General features: G+C 38.5%; 1 protein-coding gene and 1 long non-coding RNA gene across 5 annotated transcripts; both read left to right on the top strand.

Annotated features, from left to right (window-relative positions):
• Positions 1-494: 494 nt before the first annotated feature.
• copz2 (COPI coat complex subunit zeta 2) lies at positions 495-21233 on the top strand. 4 transcript variants are annotated; one of them, XR_010924301.1, is made up of 10 exons: positions 495-602; positions 7346-7414; positions 8866-8950; positions 9724-9815; positions 11034-11089; positions 12622-12699; positions 12986-13037; positions 13273-13381; positions 15694-15732; positions 17637-17655. XR_010924301.1 is itself a non-coding variant. In XM_067571238.1 (10 exons), the coding sequence occupies exons 1-10, from the start codon at positions 585-587 to the stop codon at positions 19931-19933; spliced, it is 570 nt and encodes a 189-aa protein (XP_067427339.1). In that variant the 5' UTR covers positions 503-584; the 3' UTR covers positions 19934-21233. The 4 variants fall into 4 exon arrangements, 2 of the variants coding, with proteins under 2 accessions (XP_067427338.1, XP_067427339.1); XR_010924300.1 differs by lacking the exon at positions 17637-17655 and adding an exon at positions 19886-21233 and having other exon boundaries at positions 496-602; XM_067571238.1 differs by lacking the exon at positions 13273-13381 and adding an exon at positions 19886-21233 and having other exon boundaries at positions 503-602; positions 17637-17669.
• Positions 17676-18814, top strand: LOC137168583 (uncharacterized). The gene is made up of 2 exons (XR_010924303.1): positions 17676-17917; positions 17953-18814. It is a non-coding gene; the product is annotated as an uncharacterized lncRNA (long non-coding RNA).
• Positions 21234-21599: the final 366 nt, after the last annotated feature.

Raw genomic sequence — 21599 nt, 5'->3', positions numbered from 1 at the left:
AATAGTGCATTTGTTAGGGACTATTTTCAGTTGTGGATTAATACATGCTAGTTAGCATTTATGTGGGATTGAACCAAAAATAAACTACAATGCCCCTGTTCACCATAACGAAGGAACATGTCACCCAGTACAACAAGGGGTCTGATTTAGGCCTTTGTGTTTCAATTATAGATTAATGATAAATAGCTACCCAATATCAGGATTTATATTCATGACTTATCCTTAACCCTGTAAACATATAAAATACAGACATATAGGCAATATAATATTGCCTATATGCTGTATGTATAATACTTTACAGTTATCCATAACATTTGTAATCTCAGTAAACTGTAAATGTACAAGCCTCTGAGGAAGCACAGTGACTTGTATTGTGAGAGCTAGAGGCGGAGAAGTGTCGGGAGCGCGCTCTGCTGTGGGCTCTGCGCTCCTGTGGTTCTATCCGGTTGGCTGCTGCGGGAGGGGAGCGCGCCCGGGCGGCTCCGTAAAAAAAAAAAAAAAAAAAAAGAAGCAGTGAGCTCGGTGTGACAGCTCAGAGCTGTCCACGTCAACACACCGAGCGAGCACGGCGGCAGGCGGCAGCGATGGACTCCACGTCTCTGGTGAGCCTCTCCGCCGTTTTATCGGACTCGGGAAACGCGTTTTGGTTTAGAGGAGCAGGGCTGGTAATGTGCACGGCAGTTTATAGAATTTTTAAAAATGTTTTTATTAGCGTGCGGGACATTTGTTGCATTATGGCAGTTTCTGTGGTGGGCAATACGGGAGAGAAGGGGAGGGAGAGGGGGAGGGAGGGAGGGAGGGGGGGCTTGCTGCAGATTGTTCATAAATCAGTAACAGGTTTTATTTATTCTTTAATGCTTATACTGTCTGTGAGTTTGACTCTTGACAGCGGGCGTCATGTTGTGCGATTGTGGACGCGCAGGCCTGACCTGACAGTGTTTCACATGCAGCCAGACAGCGCGTTCAAAAGACACACTTTTTTCATTCTGTGCGTGTAAAAATAGTACAGATGGTCTGTTCTGGTTACAGTGCGAGCAACTTATTAGGGTGTTAAGTTAACTCTATTACAATACACCGGTTGAGCCACAGCTGTTATCCACTTATCCACACAGAGTCCAGTGCAGAGCGCAACAGGACAGTAGCCTACTATAAGCCAAAGCTTCAGTTACTGCATGGATCACCGCTACAAAACCAGTGAAGAGACACAATCCTATCTTTACCACACATTAGGATAAATAGAGGAGTGTGTGGTGTTTGGTTAAAGCACGTCCGGGGTTTTTAAATGTGCGCTTGTGTTCAGCATGTGTGCACAGATCGGTTGACGTGTAGAGCAGAGTAGGTGCCACGTCCACCGTTCTCTCTCGCTCTCTCCTCGTTTGCCTTGCGCACCATTTATTCAGCCTCATTCTCAGTCAGTCAGTCTTTAATCTCCAATTTTCCCGACTTTAAAATGTGTAAGTCATTATGTCAGTTAGCTGTTCAAATGTCTTTGTTTCATTTTGTCTTTTTTCACTTTTTCTCAGTGGTGGAAAAGTAACGAAGTACAATTACTCTAGTTGTAGCTTACTTAGTATTTCCATTTGATGCTCCTTCTACTCCACTGTGTTTATCTGACAGCTTTAGTGAGTTACTTCACAAGTAAATAGTTTACATATAAAATCTGTGATAATCTTATAAATGTTAAACTAACCAACAGTAGTTAGTAGCTCCACCTGACCAACTACAACATTAAAATTCTACTTAGACATTATTGCGTCAGTAACAATACCATTGTTTGACACAATAGGACACTATAGGAGTTAACGAGTACTTGCACTGAGGTTAAAATTGATCTTGATCATCTTGACCACCCACAACAATAAAATGTGTACATGTTAATGCATGAATAGTAATAACCCAATTATAGATAATAATTTAATCCCCTAAAAGGAGCCAATCGATATAATGAGTGAAACTTGTCCTGCTTTCCCATCCTGTAACATTAATCAATTTCAAGTAAAAGACCTACATTCAAAATGTTGCTTAAAGCACAACTCAAGCTATTTAGTAATGCACTTCAGTAAAGTTGGGGAGTTTGTTAGAGACAAAAAAAGAATGATCAAAATCTGTGCTGCAGCAGAGGCCAAAATATATCCTGTCCTTAACTCTCTAGTATGGGTCAATCTCCAAAAACCCTGGATCCTACATTTCCCATAATGCAGTTCAGTAGCAGTGGTGGCCTAAAGGTTAGAGAAGGGAACTGTGACCGGAAGGTCTTTGGTTCAATCTCCAGACCAACAGGATAAATCTGGGTGGGGAAAGTGAAAAAGCAGCGCTTGCCCCTCCCTCATTACCACCACTGAGGTGCCCTTGAGCAAGGCCCTTAACCCCAACTGCTCCAGTGGAGCTGCTCAGTGGATCAGGCTCACCTTCCAGGTGTGTGTGTAACTGTGTGAATGTGATCTGGGTGTTCCTGCAAAAGAGAGACTTCCTCTCAGTGAAACGTCCCTGAATAAATAAAGGTTAACGTCTTGCAATGCAGGCTTTCTGATATTAATTTGTAGTATCCAAGCTGAGATAACCCAAATGACATCATCAGGGGTTATTTTTTCAACTTGACAGTCTGCAGCTTTTGGATCTGTGGTGTTATAAATAGGTTGGTAATCATCATGCAAACAAATACAGCTATCAAAAATAAGTTAACTTCCAGAGAAAAACGCATTTAAAACTGATGGCACTGTTGGGAAAGCATGTGTCTTCCAATTTTGTCTGACAAATGTCAAACAAAGAAAAACTATTAAAGTTATCGCTATTAAAGAGGCTGTAAGTTATAAAATGGATCACCTAATATTCAAGTAGAAATTTAACAAGTAGCATAAGCCAAGTTTCCAAATGTAGTGCAAATTGTAATAGAATTTACACAACATCGGCAAAAGAAAATGTGAATTAAGGCGCGTTTCCATTCACTGCTGTTTTGCGAATACTGAGATAAAGAGTTTGTGGCGCTAATTCTTAAAGTGTAAAAGTGTAAAAACTTTTTAAAATTTCTGGTGTTTCCACTCAGGGTATTTTTATGCGCAAAAATGCTCATAAAAACCATTGGATGGAAATGTAATTTGTGCTAGTGTTTGCCGAAGTTAAGACATCTTGCTACATTTGCTCTGGTAGAATAACTCCCTCTCCCTGTTTTGTGCTGTTAATCTTTTGGTTGTATTTTGTTGCATCAAAGCCTGTGCCAAATTTAGACTTTCAGCTCATTAAGCGTTCTAATGCTGGTTTCTTCAATTGAAAAGTAAGGTTCTCCTCTAGTTTACAGGGGTTTTAAACAATAGAATGACTGTTTGTGGTCTGGTTCTGTTCAGAAAAGCAGATGCCAGTAAAAATTATAGTTTGAAAGTCTTTTTTGCATCATTTAATATTCTTTTATGAAGGTCATTGTTAAAGAAACTGACCTGAAACAGGTCTCAGCCACTGGCAGTTATTCAGTATTGCAGCATCAACTAAATGCATAGAATGTCCTGTTTGCATATCTGGTCCAATAATGTGTTAAAAGTTGAAAAGTAAATTAAAATTGCTGTTAAGACAAATGCCGAGTCCAAATTGTAAGAAGCTACAATCTTTTATGTGTTTTTAGTTAGAGGAAAACTTTCCAGACATCTAAATTGGTCCTCTGGTTTTGTCTGCATCCATGACCTACTTATAAACATGCACACCAGTGAAAATCTTTCATTATGTTCAGACCAAACAGCCAACTTTTGCACTTCAGGCATTTAGCTGTCATCTTGATCCAGAGACTTACTGTACAGTGAGTGCAGCAGTCACACAAGTTTTCCCCTTTAACATTTACATTTGACATTGTAGGCTTAAACTGAGACTAAGGCTGTTGATGGACGGTGTTGATGTTGATGGTGTTACATTTGAATAAAGGATTCTTATTATTGTCATTTTGCAGGGAACAAACAGTGGTCGGCTTTTCATAGACAAGAGAGACTCTGATCTTCTAGAGTTATCCCTAATTTTCTGACATTTGCAATATACTGTTACATTTATATATTAGCCATTAAGCTGTTAAACTAAAGTAAATAATTGAGTGATCAGGTGTTTTTAATCCATCATGTCCTGTAAAGAGCTGTTCCCCTGAGGACAGGGCAGAACCAAGAATCAGCAGCTGTTTCTAACTTCAAACTTACTCTAGTTATTACATGAGGGTTTCCTATGTGGGGATTTACGCATCACTAAATTAAAACAGGTTGCACCAGACAAACTAGTTCTTACATATTTATACTTACTATACTGCCAGACATACTGACACATAGCTGAATGAAGAAACTGACAAAACTAGCTCTCTAATATGCAAATCATTTAGATTGAAGAGTAAAACAGACAGTATGGAAGATGAGCGACATGTTTGATCTGACAACTCATCGATAAGAATATAATATGTTAGTAGAGGAGTTATAGTGTGCAGGCCTCACTCTCAAACTGTGACAATGACTGTCAACACTAACCTTAAAGGTGCTTTGTTGAGTTTCTTTATAAGCAAACAAAAGTTATATTTGTATTAAGTGTCACTCACCAAACCACATCGTGTGTATCCATGAGTCCTGACAAATGGGTTGAATGCTTTTCCTTCCCCATGAACCACTGGCAAAGCCAAGTATTCAGATATGTATGTCGTGCATTGTTTACATCAATGCTTGCTAGCTTGCAGTCTTCTTCACTGCCTTTCTTGGCACGTTATCACTGTCAATTAGCTATTAGCTAACGTGTGAAACCGGTAGCAGATATCTGTATCATGTCGTCTGCATTCCCTCATGTGTGCAGATACGTCCTCGTGCATGTGAACAAAACACAAAACAGGCATCCACTCATAAAATCTTTGCTCCATAGCACTACTGATGGTCAAAAACTGTACAGGGTACTGTTAATTAACCAATGTCATAACAGATTTTTGCAAGATAATGCTAAAATGTTAGAGTTAGTAAAGCAACATGCCTCAAATTGCAAAAACATTATGCCAATAACTCTGAAACACACATTGTCTGTTGTAAGTTTAATGCATCACTTGGCCCCCTTAAACTGTTACATTTGGAAGTTGTGTTATAGTTTGTGATGATACAGTAACTTCCTGATTACATTCTTGATGTTTTCTAGCAAGTGATTTACAAATCTAGCTAGTACTTGATAAAGTTATCTCACAACAAGGTCAATTTTGTATCTGTTCTGGAGCTTCCACTCATATCACATATCAGGTTTCCCAGATGTCATGGACTATGGATTCTCACCCATATTGGCTTTAAATTTGAGATTCAAAGTTATTATGTTACTTACTTAATGAATGACTTTACACACAAACTTAGTGATGGATTTACAAATAGCTGGTGCAGCCCAATCCAAGTCTGTACATCACTGTGTACAGTGGGCCTACCAGCAGTGATGCCAACTATTAATGCAAAATAAATACAAACATATTGACAACTTTGATTATGAAAATTAGGGGTCAGTCAGTTGGTTGGGATCCTCTGATGCACAGGCAATGCTCCAGTCTCACAAAAAACAAGTAACCCTTGCTGTGCTGAGAGGATGATGAAGAAGACTGTTGGGCCAGTCAGTGAAAAGAAAAATGATTTTCAGGTTTCAAAGTGGACTGGCTGATATTTTGACCTTTAAATATATTGCACATATCAGGAGGATCAATATTTTTAGCCACCAAGCAGTGTGGCTCTAAGAACTGACCACTTTGGTCCAGACTGAAATATCACCACAAATATTGGATGGATTATCATGAAATATGGTACAGATATTTGAGTTCCACAGAGGATGTCTTTGTTGATCCTGCATTTAGCACCACCAGCAGCTGAAAGTTTCAGTTTCGCAGTAAAATATCTGAGCAGCTATTAAATGGATTGGCGCAACATTTGGTTCAGACTCTCATGGTTTCTAAAGGATGAATCCCAATAATTTAAGTGATCTCCCAACTTTTGATCTATCACCATCGTCAGGTTAAGCTATAGTTTGTGCTAGCATGCTGGTGGATCAATCTATCTATCTTCCTCCTCCTTATCATCTTCATCCTTCCCCTCACTGTAACAATGGCGATAGAAGGACAGTGGAAGTTGTTAGTTCCTGGTCTAAGTTCTGTGATACACTCTGACTGTGAATCTATGCTAGTCAGTGCATAACAGAACTTTGTCCCGGATCTGAAACCTCTTCGCAGAGACCAACGGATGGATGAGTGAGATATGAGATATTTTCCAAGTCATTGTGGCCAATTGCAGATGCCGATACCGATATACGCACACATTTTTTCCACCTGGCTGAGGAGACTATTACACATGCAATCATAGATTGTACTAAGTATGATCAAGAAAGGCAATATATGAAGGAAGAACTTAGGAAGACTGGAGTTCAAGAGCTCTGGTTAAAACTTAAATGAACCTGCTGAGTGGGTGGAGCAGTAGAGTTTTCTTTGAGTTAATTAGACAGACAGGATTAATGTGTAGGATTTAATCTCTGGTCCACATGCAGAAGCAGAGGGTGGCGGTAATGCACATAATAAGCTGGTTGCCAACTGCCGTTATAAACCAAAAAAATGAAGAAGTTTGGGGTTTTTTTTAAACAGAGTGGTACGTCCTGTCAGCTGAGGTGTTTTCTATCTGTGCAGCCGAACACAGCAGCTCCTCCATGGACTGTTTCACCCTGATGGTCCCGATACCTCCTCCACAGGCTCCACTTCACTCAGCTGCCCAACAGACCAGCTGCTTCTTCTAACCTGAATAACAAGCCAGGGTTCGGTGCTCTGGTTGGATCCACATGGAGAGCCAGGGCTCGCTGGGAGGGTAGCTGACTTAAATGGAGCCTGCGGTGGAAGCACAGCCAGGTGGCAGAGGAGAAGGCGACGAATCGGCCTGTCATATTGGCAGAAACGTTCATTTTGGGCCGATGCCGATATTTCATTGTAAAGCCTTTATTGGCTGATACCAATGACGTGCTGATATTATCATGCATCCCTAGAAATTTCTTTGGTCATTTCTTCTGGAAAAGTGTAAAACAAACCTGTGTGACTGACCAGAACTAAAGCACAAACTTTTCAGAGAAATAACTTAACAACCTGTGAATGCATTCTGGGGTCATGTGTAGAAACTGGTTGGACTGGGCATGAGAGGGAATGTAAAGCAGGGTGTTGCTGGAAAAGGAGACTTTATCTGGATGATAAATGTTGATACAACATGTTGACCAGGTGTGGGAGGAATGACTGTGACTGTAGCTGGTATTATGAAGTAGACTTTGCCCGTCCTAGATGTTTTTCTGAGGTGACTCAGCAAAGCTTAAATATTTATGATTTTCTTTCTGTTTTTTGTTGCAGGAACCTTCTCTCTACACAGTGAAAGCTGTTTTCATTCTTGACAATGATGGCAACAGACTTCTGTCAAAGGTAAGTTTAAAGGATTATACCAGTGATTTTTCATTTTTTTAACCCATTAACAACAAATCTCATATATATCACATGATCCAAAGCATATAAAACACAAGTTTCAATTCATTTAATACACTGTGGAAAAAAGTTAGGTAATCCATCACAAGGAACACATTGTTGTCTTTATTTATTTTGTCAAAGTCACATTTACGCAAAAGTGCATTCCCTTGGCAGACTTCAGTGTTTTTTTCCCCATTGGGTTTATAATTGTAAAACTATGACAGGTTTTACATTTCTTCATGGGGGAATATTTCGACATTTTTGGAAATACAGATATTTCCTGTCTTGCTGAGATTTAGATGAGAAGATTTATACCACTCTCATGGTAAATATGAAGCTAATGCCAGCTTACTTGAGCACAAACACTGGAAACAGCACTTTTCCAACTCTGACACTTTTGTTGTGAGACAGCCGCTTTCAGGCACTGTCTCACGCTGTCCAGACAAATCTCACGCCAAATAAGAAGAAGCCACAAAGCCACTCCTTGATGAAAACTAATGCTGTATAAAGTAGGTTATTTAGGCTTCCTTTGCACACAGAACAACGTCTGAACATCAGGCTTTATTTCACCTTTCAGCACTTTTGTAAATGTTCCATAAACAACAGAGAATGCAAATTTTTGTGGCTTTTGTTGATAAAGGCGCACACATACAAACCTCTCCGAAATCATAAAACCTTCATGTATATTAATCTTTGCTTTTGTACTTTCTACAGTTTCACATTACAGATTGAAATGTCCAATAAAATTCAACTTTTAATGGGATTATGGGATTACCTGTTAGATTAATGAGTTTTATAAATAATGTTGTTCATGTCATTGAATGTAATCCAGGGTTTTGCAGAAACACATTTTTCTGTTTGTTGCCTACAACAGTTTATATGTAGCATTTTTTCCTTTTTTCATTTTTTCTGCACAATACCTCATAATTGTGCATAAATAAAATCGCACCAGCAACAAAGTCCCCCTTCCAAAACCTCTAAGGCTCACAAATTATCACATTTAGTTTATTTAATCTAAAACTGAAGTGCAAAGACAACAAATTTGTGCTTTAAAGGGGGTTTTGAGCATGACTATTTTTCGGCCAGGACGGGTTACTTCCTGGAGACTCCGCTAGTTGCCTGGCAACAATTTACAGGTGCTGCAAGTGGATTTTGTTATCATTGGACAGAGCCAGGCTAGCCTTTTTCCCCTTGTTAACAGTCTTTGTGCTAAGCTATGCTAACCAGTTGCTGGGTGTAGATTTATATTTAAAGGACAGATGTGGGATTTCTCATCTAACTCTGAGCCAGAATAACCATATTTCTGAGCTATTCCTTCAACCTAGCATTTTTAGCGCCAAAGCTCATCCACCCCTTCATGTCCATGTTCTCTGACTTAGCTCTATGTCCATCCATCCTGTCTGTTTCAGTACTATGACTCTGAGCTTTACCCCTCCATGAAGGAGCAGAAGAACTTTGAGAGGAACGTTTTCAACAAGACTCACAAAGCAGACAGTAAGCTCCACTCTGTGTGTGTCTGTTCTGGTGTATGCTGCATGTGGCCCTCCCTGTGTATTCTACTGAACACTCACGCTCACACACGTCTCCAATGTCATCTGTTACTTATTCGTCTGTCTAGTAGCCCAACACTTGTCCATGATACCAGCCTGAAGCAGTTTTTACATTATCCTGGTTTCAACTATGGAGCCAAACCATGATAATACAGTGTTAGTGTGAGCCTTGAAAATCTAGAAAATTGTGTTTTCTATTGACTTTTAAACTACTAATACATTACACACTGTCTGCTGCCTTTTGTGGCCCTGCAGAAGTTTCATTTTCAGGGCAGAAGGGTTTTAAGTCGAACAGTTTTACCCAGCTGATACCTGAGTCTCTGCCCCTGGCCTCCTTATCGCCAACCCAGTATATTCCTCCTTTTGTTCTAAACTCCTCCTTCATTCCTCTCTTTCTTCTCTTTCTTCTCCCCTGTCATGCTATATCCCCTCACCTTCCCTCCCACCTCATCATCCCTTTATCCTGCTCTTCCCTTCCTTAATGTATCCTATTGCTCCCTCTGTTTCTCACCCTCTCTTTTCTCCTTCCCTCCCTCCTTCATCATTTTACCATCTCTTTCTTCATCTTTTTCTCTTTTCTCCTCCCGTAGCCTACCTGAATGAACAAAAAAAGCCTGCTATTCATGCATCTCTGTATTTTTATTGGCTGTTCTATTAAATCTGTTTTCCTGTCCTAGTTTTCATCTTTCACCCATCCCTCTCTCCTTCTCTCTGTAGATGAGATAGCTTTCCTGGAGGGGATGACCATCGTCTATAAGAGCAGTATAGATCTCTTCTTCTATGTGGTGGGAAGTGCTCAGGAGAATGAGGTAGGGTGCATTCAGTTGTCTCTGCCAAAACAATATATTTTTTCTGTTTACAGAAAATAATAAAAGGAAGATTAAAATGATTTGAGACACCCTCTAAAGCTTTGCAGGAAGGTCATATGTCGTGTTCATATCCAGAATAGGACCCCCTAGAGCTGACAGAGATTTGCTCACCAACCCTTTAGCAAGGTTTTAGACTTAAAGGATAAGGCTTATTGTCAACAAATCCCATGAAAAGACCAAAACCAACAATGCATTAGTTCGTCTCTCAATACTTTCTGATTTCCTTACTCAGCCTCAAGCCCATTGGTACTGATGACGTAAATCTTCAGAAAACAGATCACAAATATATAGTTTCTTTTTTAAAAAAGGTCAGTAATTTCCTAACACAGTTGGACACTGTCGTTTTTAAAGTTCGTTTTTCAAACAGGAGTAAACACTCCATTTGTAGGGGACTATTTTAGTGGTGGATTAATGCACATTTGGTGAAGCAGGATGGTGCATGTGGGATTGACTCAAAATAAACTACAGTGCCCATGTTCATGGTAATGAAGGAACATTGATGTGTTTCAGATAGTAATGTAACCATTTAAATTGACTTTGTTAAGTGCCTTTGAAATAAAGGTGTTTTTAAGGTATTAAGGTTTCAACTTTTCAAATAAATGGGCAAACTGATGTCTCTTTACCATACCAAACTCCTTTGTGTGTCTTCAGAGGTAAATTAATGCTTAATTAAGGGCATTTTCAGGGATTGTTGTTTCATATTGTGAAGGTCTGGAGATATTCTTGTTTTTACCCATCCAAAAAACAACTGCAGGTGGCCTCAGGCAGTCAAAAGGCTGCCTGAGGATTTTGAAGGTGCTGTTATCCCAGTATTTTTTGGAGAGATTTTCCCCAGACATCTGTGAGCCTGAAGATATTCCTCACTACATGAGATTAGTGGGATTGAAAATGTGACTTTAAGTAGCCTGACACTGATGCTAAATATAGCTAAAAGAGAAATGTGGTAGTGCAAAAACACTACTTAGCAGTGTCAATTGTTAAAAAATTATTAACGCTGCATTGATTTAGGCCATAATAAACATGTGTGATTCTTAGCTTGTTGTAGAGTTTCCAAGTGGCCATAAAAGTCTAATTAATGCAACTTTAAAAACAAGTGTTCTTATCTTAAAATTGTGTTCTTAAAATTGCCTTTTTTCTTTTTCTTCCTTTCCTCTTTAGCTGATGCTGATGTCCGTACTGAACTGCCTGTTTGACTCCCTCAGTCAGATTCTCAGGTACGTATCAAGCCTAAAAAATGTGAAAGCATAAATGATTCTGGATTAATTAAATGATTATTCATGTTCTAAATGAAAACAATTCTCTGTGGTGTCTGCAGCTTCAGTTATGTTGCAAGATGAAAAAAATTTCAGACTTTTCTCCATCCACATCCATCATTGTGATGTTAGAGCTTTTTTTGTCATGTGGTGATTCACACACTTCTCCAGTCTAACACTGCCATCCTTCCAACAGAGCCTCTCAGGGAGATAATAAGTCCCTGTGCTGAATTTAATGTAAAATTCAACAGAAGTGTGTATTTTTTGACCTGATTCCATTTACAAAATGATATTTGACAAACAAGGGAGCTGAATGATGACAAAATGACACCCAGTCCTCATTTTTAGATATTTATTCAACCAAGATTAGTTTGCAAAGCTGTCTGTGTGTGTTTCAGTCTGTGTGTGTTTGTGTGTGCATGTTGCACACCAGGATCCCTCACTGTTGACTGCAATATTACCAGCCAATCAGCGGCTGATATAGTTGCTATGGGAACCGATGCAGTAGTGATGCAGAGTGTGAGCGATAGAGGCATGAAGAGATTATATTATAATACAGTATGAAAGATTATAGGCTATTCTAAGTTCCATTGTTCAATATGTAAATATCCAGATTTTAGAGTACAGTATAAAATCAATTTTAAACTTGAATAGTAATTGTTCTCTATGCCAGCATAGTGTATTCTTTTCAAATACTACAATACAAATTGTTTTGTCCTGCCAATTAGACCTGGTTCATTTTGATTTAAATATTAATTTGAATTTTAGTTTGAATTTGAATCCAATAGAGATGTGGACAGAGGGCATATTTACACATTTAAACTGCTCAATTCATGCATCCTCACATTATCTGAGCAATAGGTCAAATGACTTTGTGTCATGTGAAAGGGCTCGCTCATAGTGATGAATCCATGGAGAATTATGGCCTGACTCTGCAGTTCCTCTCAGCTCTATGCAATATTTTAGTGTCTTTCAGGTCATTGTTTTGGTTTTATGGTTTGCAGCTTTACTGTTTTTTTATTAAGTCTCACTGTTGTCATCAACCTTGTTGCAATCTGCAGCAGGCAACTGTTTTCAGCAGGAAAGCTCTGTTAAACCCACTGTACACTACCTACCCAGCAACTAGTTGGTGAACATAGCAGAGGTAGTGCAAACCAAAACAGAACTAAAAGCAGAGTGAATATTGGACTTACATTTATCTGGTCACCAGAAACATGACTCCAAATGGATGCTAATGTTGCTCTGTGTCTGTGTAATTAGGCAATTGTTTGCTAATGTGTTAGCAGATCAGCTTTATTCTGTAATAAAATGTTAACATTGTGCTTGCAGCGTGTTTTACTGTTCCCATGTGGCCAAAAAGAGATGAAAGCAGCTTTCAGAGAATATGAAATGGCGATTTTGGAAGAATTACCTTATCCTCAAATGTGTGACGCTATATCCAAAGAGCTATACAGTAACGTGGTCTGTGGCTAATTGTTGTGTTTTTCCTGCAGGAAAAATGTGGAGCGCAGGTGTTTACTAGACAACATGGAAGGAGTTTTCCTTGTTGTGGATGAAATCATTGATGGAGGGTAAGAATGAATGGGGTAAAGATATACTATTAAGAGCCATTTAGAGACCAAGACTAATATATACTAACTTAATTCCAACTCTTTTTACGGCACGTTCAAACAAATCAACTTATGTGTTTTATCCTGTTGGCTGGTAAAATAGTTGCAAAGTCTAAGATATTTTTCTGCTCTGGTAGTCACTTTTGCATATGGACAAAATAGTGAAGCCTGTCTGTGTAATTAAAGTACAGTATGTACAGATTGTGCTGCACTCAGTTCTGATTGGTTGCTTTTGTCCCGTTGCCAGGGTGATCCTGGAGAGTGACCCCCAGCAGGTGTTACAGAAGGTCAACTACAGGGTAAGATGATGGTCAATCATTCACGAATACCAACCATATCAATTTATTTACTGATTTGAATCATTGGAAAATCAAATAGAAAACAAATGTCATATTCTGAAAAAAAAATGTTTGGCCTGTTCAGAATGATCCATACTGTAGCTTCCCACAGCTTTTCTCATTGGCCCCTTGCCTGCTCTTACCTGCTTTACCTTTCTCTCCTTCTCCCTGTCTCTCTTCTTCTGATTGGTGTCAGCTAATGTCAGAGCCAGCCTATGGCTTCGTCCTGTTTGATTACATCACCGGTAACCTAGAGGGCCAAACAGACAGGAGCCAGCTGCTGTAGACAGACAGACAGACAGAGGGTGAGAGAGAGAGTTAAAGAGAGAGATAGTCAAGTGGAAAGAGAGGATGAATGAATGAGAGTGAGACAGACAGGGAGGAGATGAAGGAGGAATGGGCCAGACAGATGAGGTATATGCATGGTGAGAGAGCACGCTGACTAACGGGTTTTAAGGATAAGGCCTGTGATATTTTCTTATTGTCAACAAATCTCACAATACTTTCAAACTTCTCTACCCTGCTGTGACTTTAAAAAAGGCTCAATAATGTCCTAAAACAGCTGGGCACTGTAGTTTTAACAAACATTACTCAAGCAGGAGGAAACAGTGCATTTGTTGGGGACTATTTTCAGTGGTGGATTAATACACATTTGGTGCTCTAGTGAGTATTCCTGCGGTAGGATGGTATGTGTGGGATTGAATCAAAATAAACTACAGCTTGTGTGCTCATGGTAACGAAGGAACATGTCACCCAGTGCAACAGTGTGGCTCATTGATGTGTTTTTAATAGTTTTTGAACAACAATGGAGCTCTATGTCACACTTTGATTCACACACAGTACTTGTTAGTAGACCAATTCATTGTTGGTTTTGGTCTTTTCATGAGATTTGGTGACAGTAAGAAAAATGTAGAATATCATCAGACTTATCCTTTAAATCTCAGACTCATACCAACATTCACCTGTACCAAACTAACATGATGAAGCACTTTGTTTACTATTAACCCAACAGGAGATCAGAAGGAGGTCAAAGGTCAGAAGTCACAGTCATTCTCATGTTCTTTTAAAGAACCCTCAATGGTTCAGCTTTCCTTTTTGTGTCTTCTTTTTGTATCATCCTGACCTGTGACATCCCTGTTATTAGAATTACTGCTCTGTTTCTGAAAGTATTTATTTCATTTTTCACATAAACTTATTCATGATTCAACTTGTTCTTTAAAGATCATCAGGATGTTCCTGTTTCACCAGAAGTTGCACAGGAAATGATCAGTACCATGTTTAGTTTGATCTGCAACAGATGGTCAACCAAAAATTCACGACTTGTTATGCTTTAAAAAATCTGTGTGTGTCTACTGGTGAAAGGCATACTGAACTGGTCCTCTGACACTGGCTGATGAGTGACATCAGCTGGCACCAAAAGAGCAGCCAACAGCAGAATAGAACTGAACGCATGCAATGAACACAGCAAATTCAATTTTGAATTTTGAAGTGTACTGCTGGCTTTCAGTGGTGGAAAGTAACTCAGTACTTTAGTTCAACTTTTATGTACTTGCACTTTACTATTAGTATTCCCGTTCAATAGTACTCTATACTTTTACTTAAGTGCATTTCAGAGGCAAATGTTTCACTTTACTCCGCAACATCTATTTCACAACCGTAGTTACCAGCATCTCTGCTAATTAAGATTTTACATGCAAAATATATGATGAGATTACAAAATGTGGTAGATTGTTACACAACCCAGCAGTATATAAAGTAGTTCAAAACAGCTCCACTTAATAGTAGAATACTCCCTATACATGAGTGCATCAGTAATAATCCAATAACATGATTTATACGATAATACAACACTCACAGGGGTCAATGAGCACCTTTACTCTTGATACTTTATGTACATTTTACTGCTAATACTTGTACTAGTACTTTGACTTCAGTAAGAGTATGAAAGCAGGACATTTGCCCATAATGGAGTATTTTTTACACTGTTGTGCTGCTACTTTTACTTGAGTAAAGGATCTGAATACTTCTTCCACCACTGCTAGATTTAGGTGAGCACTGTAGCTGGAGCAGCAAAGTATCTGACATGGCTTAAAGTCAGTCTGCAAATGACACAAATGACAAAAGACAGTTTTACTGCAGAAATTAAAAAAAACATACAGTGAACAGGTGAATGTACTGCTTTGGCATGCAGTATACTCATCGTTTCTATCTGACAGTGCTGCAAGGGCAAACATTCTCTTATTAACACCATGCTCCATTACTGAGCTGGTGATAATGTGATTTTGTTCCAAAACTGTGCCAGAAGGACTGACAGACAGAAATATCACCAACTGGCCGAGTAATCACTGAGGCATTAATCCTTTAAATATACTGAGTATGTATGTGATGTTTTGGAATGAAACTCTCTGTTGTGGAAAAATTCTAATATGAGTTGGGATTGGCCAAGCTGCTAACCAACATGCTTTAAATGTCACTGATCTACAGTATGTAATGCTAATGGAGTTTGCTGCAGTGCTCTGCTTCCATGTTATGTGTGTGTGTGTGTGTGTGCATCAATTGTTTTGCATGACTTTTGCATCTTTCTCTCACACAATAATGTTTTTTTTTTCTTTTACAGGCGGATGAAAACCCACTAACTGAACAAAGCGTGGCCCAGGTAACACACACGCACAGAGATGCGCACACATGCATACAAATAGACACCAACACATACACACATATAGTAATTGCACTTATACACACATACAGAGACACACATATGGTATTGTGGATAGTTATACTATATGCACCAAGGAAGCACAATATTTTGTCCTTTAACTTCCTGTCTGTGCCAGAAATGGGAACATGTCGTGTTGTGTTAATTGAATTCTGCTGCTTGTGACCACTTCAGGTGGACATTTATTATATATTAATATATATATTAATATTTACCCAGTGTTTAGGATTTCTATAAAAAAAGAGTGAGACTTTCCTCAATGGCAATCTGACAAACATCAGCTACTAATTAGTTCCGTTCTTCTGTACAACGCCAGATCAGGTAATCATTTGTTATACTGTTAAAGTCATGATTCAATAATCAAGAATGAGCTGTGTTTGGGGCACCTCTGTGGTTTGGGGGTTTGGAGGCCAACATGAGCCAAAACGTCCCCAGTTCAAGTCCAGCTGGGGACCTTTGTTGCATCTTTCTCTTCTTTGTTTCCTGGCTCTGCTGGCGCAGTCAAATAAAGGCATAAAATGCCCCCACAAATTTTTTATATAAAAAAAGAATTAGCTGTGTGAATCAACAATTAGCTGACTGTGGAGCTGATTTATTTTAAATTTCCTCTGTCAGTATAAAGGTCGAATAGCCATCTGTGCTGTAATCAGCCAGATAAACCACAGCATTTAACATGTAGTTTCAGAGGGAGCATTAACAAAGCAAATAATGTCGATATGTTAATAACATGCATGCATTTATGTGCAGTCTGATATGTTAAGCATCAGTGCTTCACAGTAGAAACAACTAGCTACAGCTATAACACAAAGTAAGCTAGTTGAAAATAATGTCTAAGGTAACGGCCATTTTATCGGACTGTCTTTTAATCACGTATCAACGGTAGACGTGGAATTGTATCTATGAGGAAGCTATATGGACCGATCAAACCTGAGATCATTACCTTGTGTCTTTATACTAAATTGCTGTTGCCGTCGTTGTGGACTGGAAGTTAAGAGACAAACACAGAAATGAAACGAACAAAATGGCCCCATAAGGTCAACAGATATGACAGACTTTTCATTCAAATACACACACATAAACTCACATACACACTTAGATGTTGTTACTGTATGTGCATACACATTCATACAGACAAACTGGTAGATCCACACATAAATCCTGCAGCAGGCACACACATGTATACCTCATTTCTATACTGTTATTCATATGTAAACCTTACAGCTGCTTCTCTCTGCTACCATTAGCCTATAGTATAAACTCCCACACACCCTGATAAGTCACAGAAGCACACAGACTTCATGGCAGACAAGCTCACTGTTTTCTGACAGAGTGATTAGTAGCAGTTTGACATCTGTCAGTTACATATATTCAGCAGGCTGTATGCTAACACTTTAGCTCACCATGCATGTTAAGTGGAAGGTAGCAACTAGCTTGGCTTCATCTCCAAAGCACCATAAAGCACTAACAGGCTCGACTGTGAACAAATGAACTGAAGAAAATTCTTGAGATGTAAAATTGCTTTGCTGATCAGAGACCTCCTCTGCCATAAAGTCAGTGTATTATTTTACTGTAATATCATTCCATCACCACAATCGAACTGCTCCTGTACATTGCATGCTTGAATTATTGCATATTGAAAGCTTTACTGATATTCTTCTTCTGTAGCTTGTGTGATGTCTTACGGCTTGCGTGCAGGAGTGAATATGTGCATGGACATGTTTCTGTGTTGCTTATAGAGGAGTGTGTGTGTATGTGTATGTGTGTGTGTGTGTGTGTCTTTGTGTTTCTGTGTGTTTATGCACATGCTCTAAGCTTCTCTTTATCTGCTGCTTTAACCCTGACAGCACATAACAGAGAAACTGGCTCTGACCACTAACGTAAGTCTTTACTAACTTCACGACAGCCCTACACTGCCGTACAAAGCTTATACTACTGTCATATTACACACCACATTATATAGTCAACACTGACTGTCAAAAGATTTTGAAGTATTTAGAGATCAGGGAAACTGATTTTGAATTGTTTCTTCCATACCTACATGTAGGTGTACATGTGATGTACTGAAAACGAAAACGAGTTTATTCTGACTTTTCTCACTAAAGTCCAGACAACAGCAGTATGAGTAGTTATGTCATATATAGTCATAGTTAACAGTATGAGCGTTATGATTGATGCAAATAAAATCTGTGGCGTAGGTTGCTGTGGCAACACACAAACATGGCACACAGTGCACTCATAACAGGAATCCCACAGTGACAAACTGTTTGTATGACTGTGATAACAAACAGACAGCTGTGACAGTAAAACATATGTAGGTAACAAATATATATTGCTGCCATTTGACCATTTTGACCCCTAGTTGTGCTATGGAGCAATGCTTTTACAAGTGGCTTCCTGTTTGGTTTCTATTGTGCACCTGAGGCCATGGCACTGCAGGGAGGTGTGTTGATCATTGGTGGAGGAAGTATTCAGATCCCTCATTAAAGTAAATGCAGTAACACTGCAATGTAAAAACAGCCTACTCCATAAGTCCTTCAGTGAAAATGTCACCATATTAAAAGTATGTATTACTAGAAAAATATACTTAAAGTATCAAAAGTAAAAGTACTCATAATGGAGAAAAAACTTTGAGGTACAGATGAGAGCATTGCTCTGTATGATCATGACTGCAACCCTGCAGTGAATATTACCTGAGCTCCTTGTGCCCCCTGCTGTCAAAATGCAAAACAACAACCTCACTGTTGAAGTCTTGATTTAACTTGTGTCGATCATGAAAAGACTGAAAGGAGAGATGATCACCTCGGCCTCTTTGATAGCGTATTCCCCCCCTCATGTCCCCTGTGTAAACTATTTTTATCAGCCATTTACTAGCCCACATACATACAGGGAAACTAACTAACTAAACTAATTCAACTAACTTTTCCATAACTGACTTTTTTACACACACACACACACACACACACACACACACACACACACACACACACACACACACACACACACACACACACAAGAAAAATTACATTACATTACACTTTTTAAAATCAACCGTTAAAGTTTAAAAGACACTCTCATAATCATTAAATTGTGTGAAATATAATTAATATATATTTATAATTCAAACAGCTGTGAGATTGAATGCTGCTGATAATTGCAGCTATATTAAACACGAACCACACTGACTGCAAGCTTTTACTTATAATGTTATTTCCTGTTCCATTTCACAGAAATATGTTGAAAAATGTTTTAACATGTTATAAAACTTGTAGAAAGTATGTGCCAAGTTGTCCAGCTAACACTGAATTCACCGTACATACTCTCTCCTCTAGTTAATTTAATGAATTAGACAATTGCATTAGTGATTAAAGCATTCTGTTGTTGGAAATTGGCTGTATTTTGATAGTAATAAATTACAGATCAAGTAGTATATGTTTTCTTTGTCCGTAATGAAACAACAGGTGGTAAATATTTCAGTTCTTATCCCTGTTGTGCTCCTATATGACGGCATGAAACCCCACATGGTCGCTCAGTTGCCTGAAAATATGCTCAGTCTGACATCTAGTGGTTGAACTGTGATACTCCAACACTAATCAAGTCATACAGAAAAAACTCCAATCATATATTTTTGTCATCAGCATGGACGCCATAAAAAAAAAAACAAGCAAACAAAAACATTTCTTTTGTCTCTCACTTGAGCTCAGCATGAAATTGCTTAAAACCAAGGACCAGGTCTTTAATAGTTAACTATAAATAATCTCATAGATGACATGTACACTTTACGACTCATACTGTATATTGCTTTATATCCTATAGAGGCCCATTTAGTCCTATTGTATATAATGCAGTTTATGAGTTACATAACATAATGGATTAAAGCCTGTGCTGAAGTGTCACTCCCATTATATCTACAACTCAGCCAACACATTAAGGTCAATCAGTTTTCATATGATTATAAGGTAACCCACAATCAATGTGTCAATCACATGCATTTTCATTAGGAATTGCTTCACTAGAATATACTTTATATATATTTTATTTAATCAGGCTACATTATCTCACATATATATTTTTGTTCTTTCTTTGTGTTTTCCAGGTTCTGCAGTCGGCCAAGGAGCAGATCAAATGGTCCATATTGAAATGACTCGGACCAGACAAATTTAGGATTCTTAAAAATGTTCTAGAGAACATTTCTAGTCCCAAAGCTATTTTTTATAGTAACAGACTAAAGGGAAGATCGTTACGCGGCTGCTGGCCTGTAGGCTGCAATTAACAAGTCAGTCATAGGATTTTGTTTCTCTGTGTGATGGTATTTTGTTACATTGTGTGTGACATGTAATTAATTTATGTGGTTTGAGAGTGATGTTAGGACACACCCATGTAGCAATGTCATTTAACAGGCCAGCTGACACCAGACACTAATGAAAAGTGGAGGCTCAGATAGTTTTATGGTCCAGCTGTGCTTCAGCATAACAGTTATCCACTTTGAAACTAATCAATAAGAATATTGGAAGAGTGAGTAGCGATCAGTTTCTGTTACTTTTATTTTGGTGGAGCTGGATCTTCCACCCTCATTCACTCAGAACTGAAGTGGCTATATGTGTTGCATATTAGTTAAATGCATTTTACACAATTTTATACACAGAGAATTGTTTTCCCCCAAAATATTTCATCTGCTAATAGTTTTGGAACAATCTTATTGCAAAAATTGAGAACTCAACAATGCTGCATGCTGTAAAATGTTCCTATTCGTTAGTCAGTGTAGAAGTGTGTTATCTTCAGTGGACTGTGTCAGCATGCACAGAACCCTGAATTCTGAAAAGTAAGAGTTGACACAACACTACTGCAACAAATATCTGCAAATCCAAGCTGAAAGTTGAAACAAATTGGCTGTACAAATGTTACAAAATGAGAAAATGAAGTTATGATTGGAACAATGTCATTTAAAAACACACATGCTCTGACATCACTTGTGCACTGAAATGCTCAGTTGAATACATTTTGGGTTGTGCCAGTTGGCTCCTTAAACAACACTGCTTGTAAAGCTTATTTAAAGACTGTAAAGGAATAGTGATGCTTTATGACACTAAACAAATGTTAGCAGTATGTGTGTCACAGAAGAGGCAATATGTTACTTTTGCACTGTATGGAATTCCCTCATGAAGGTAAATTGATATCTGTACATCTTTACAATGAAAGGGAAACAGGATTTTGTGGCCAGGGTTATAAAATAATGTCTATTTTATTGGTATAATGAGAGTAAAAGATGTTAATAGATATTAAATAAATATTTTCATAGTTGAAAAACAGAAATAAGCCAAAGACAAACTTGATTATTTTGTTAACATTTGGATGTTGAAGCTAACATTTTTGTCTGATTTGGGGCATTTTGTCTGTGCGCCATTTGTGAAACTGATAATAAAACTGTCCTGGTTCAAACAGTCTTCTTGTTCCTTAATACCTTTGTGTTTAATTTGCAATTTATTCCTACCGGAAATCCTTGTTTTTTCCTTTTAAAAAGATGAAAAACAGTAATTGTGTCAGATGTATAATTCATTTGCCCACATGCGTCTTTTGTCCAATCAGAATTCAACATCTACGACCTCAATGAATATTAATGAGCTCCATAAAGACGAACCCATCCAATGGGCGTGATCAGGGATGTTATTGGTTGGAACCCGGCGACGTCAGGAGACACATGTGTGTACTCCCTCAGCCAATGGTTCGTTCTGGTTTTATTTCCCAGTAATGTGATTGGTTAGTTGCCTCATCCTCCTACAACTGATCCCCAAACAACCCGAAATACATAA

The sequence above is a fragment of the Thunnus thynnus genome, chromosome 17 (genome assembly GCF_963924715.1).
Source record: "Thunnus thynnus chromosome 17, fThuThy2.1, whole genome shotgun sequence".
Taxonomy (NCBI): domain Eukaryota; kingdom Metazoa; phylum Chordata; class Actinopteri; order Scombriformes; family Scombridae; genus Thunnus; species Thunnus thynnus.
Note: the sequence above shows the minus strand (reverse complement) of the source record. Positions and strands in the feature narration are given on the sequence as shown.

Bases quoted from the DNA above. Each gene is read 5' to 3' on its own strand.
- copz2 (XM_067571238.1), top strand. The intron at 9,816-11,033 runs GTAGGGTGCATT...TTTCCTCTTTAG, and splicing joins GAAGTGCTCAGGAGAATGAG to CTGATGCTGATGTCCGTACT. The intron at 11,090-12,621 runs GTACGTATCAAG...TTTTTCCTGCAG, and splicing joins TCCCTCAGTCAGATTCTCAG to GAAAAATGTGGAGCGCAGGT.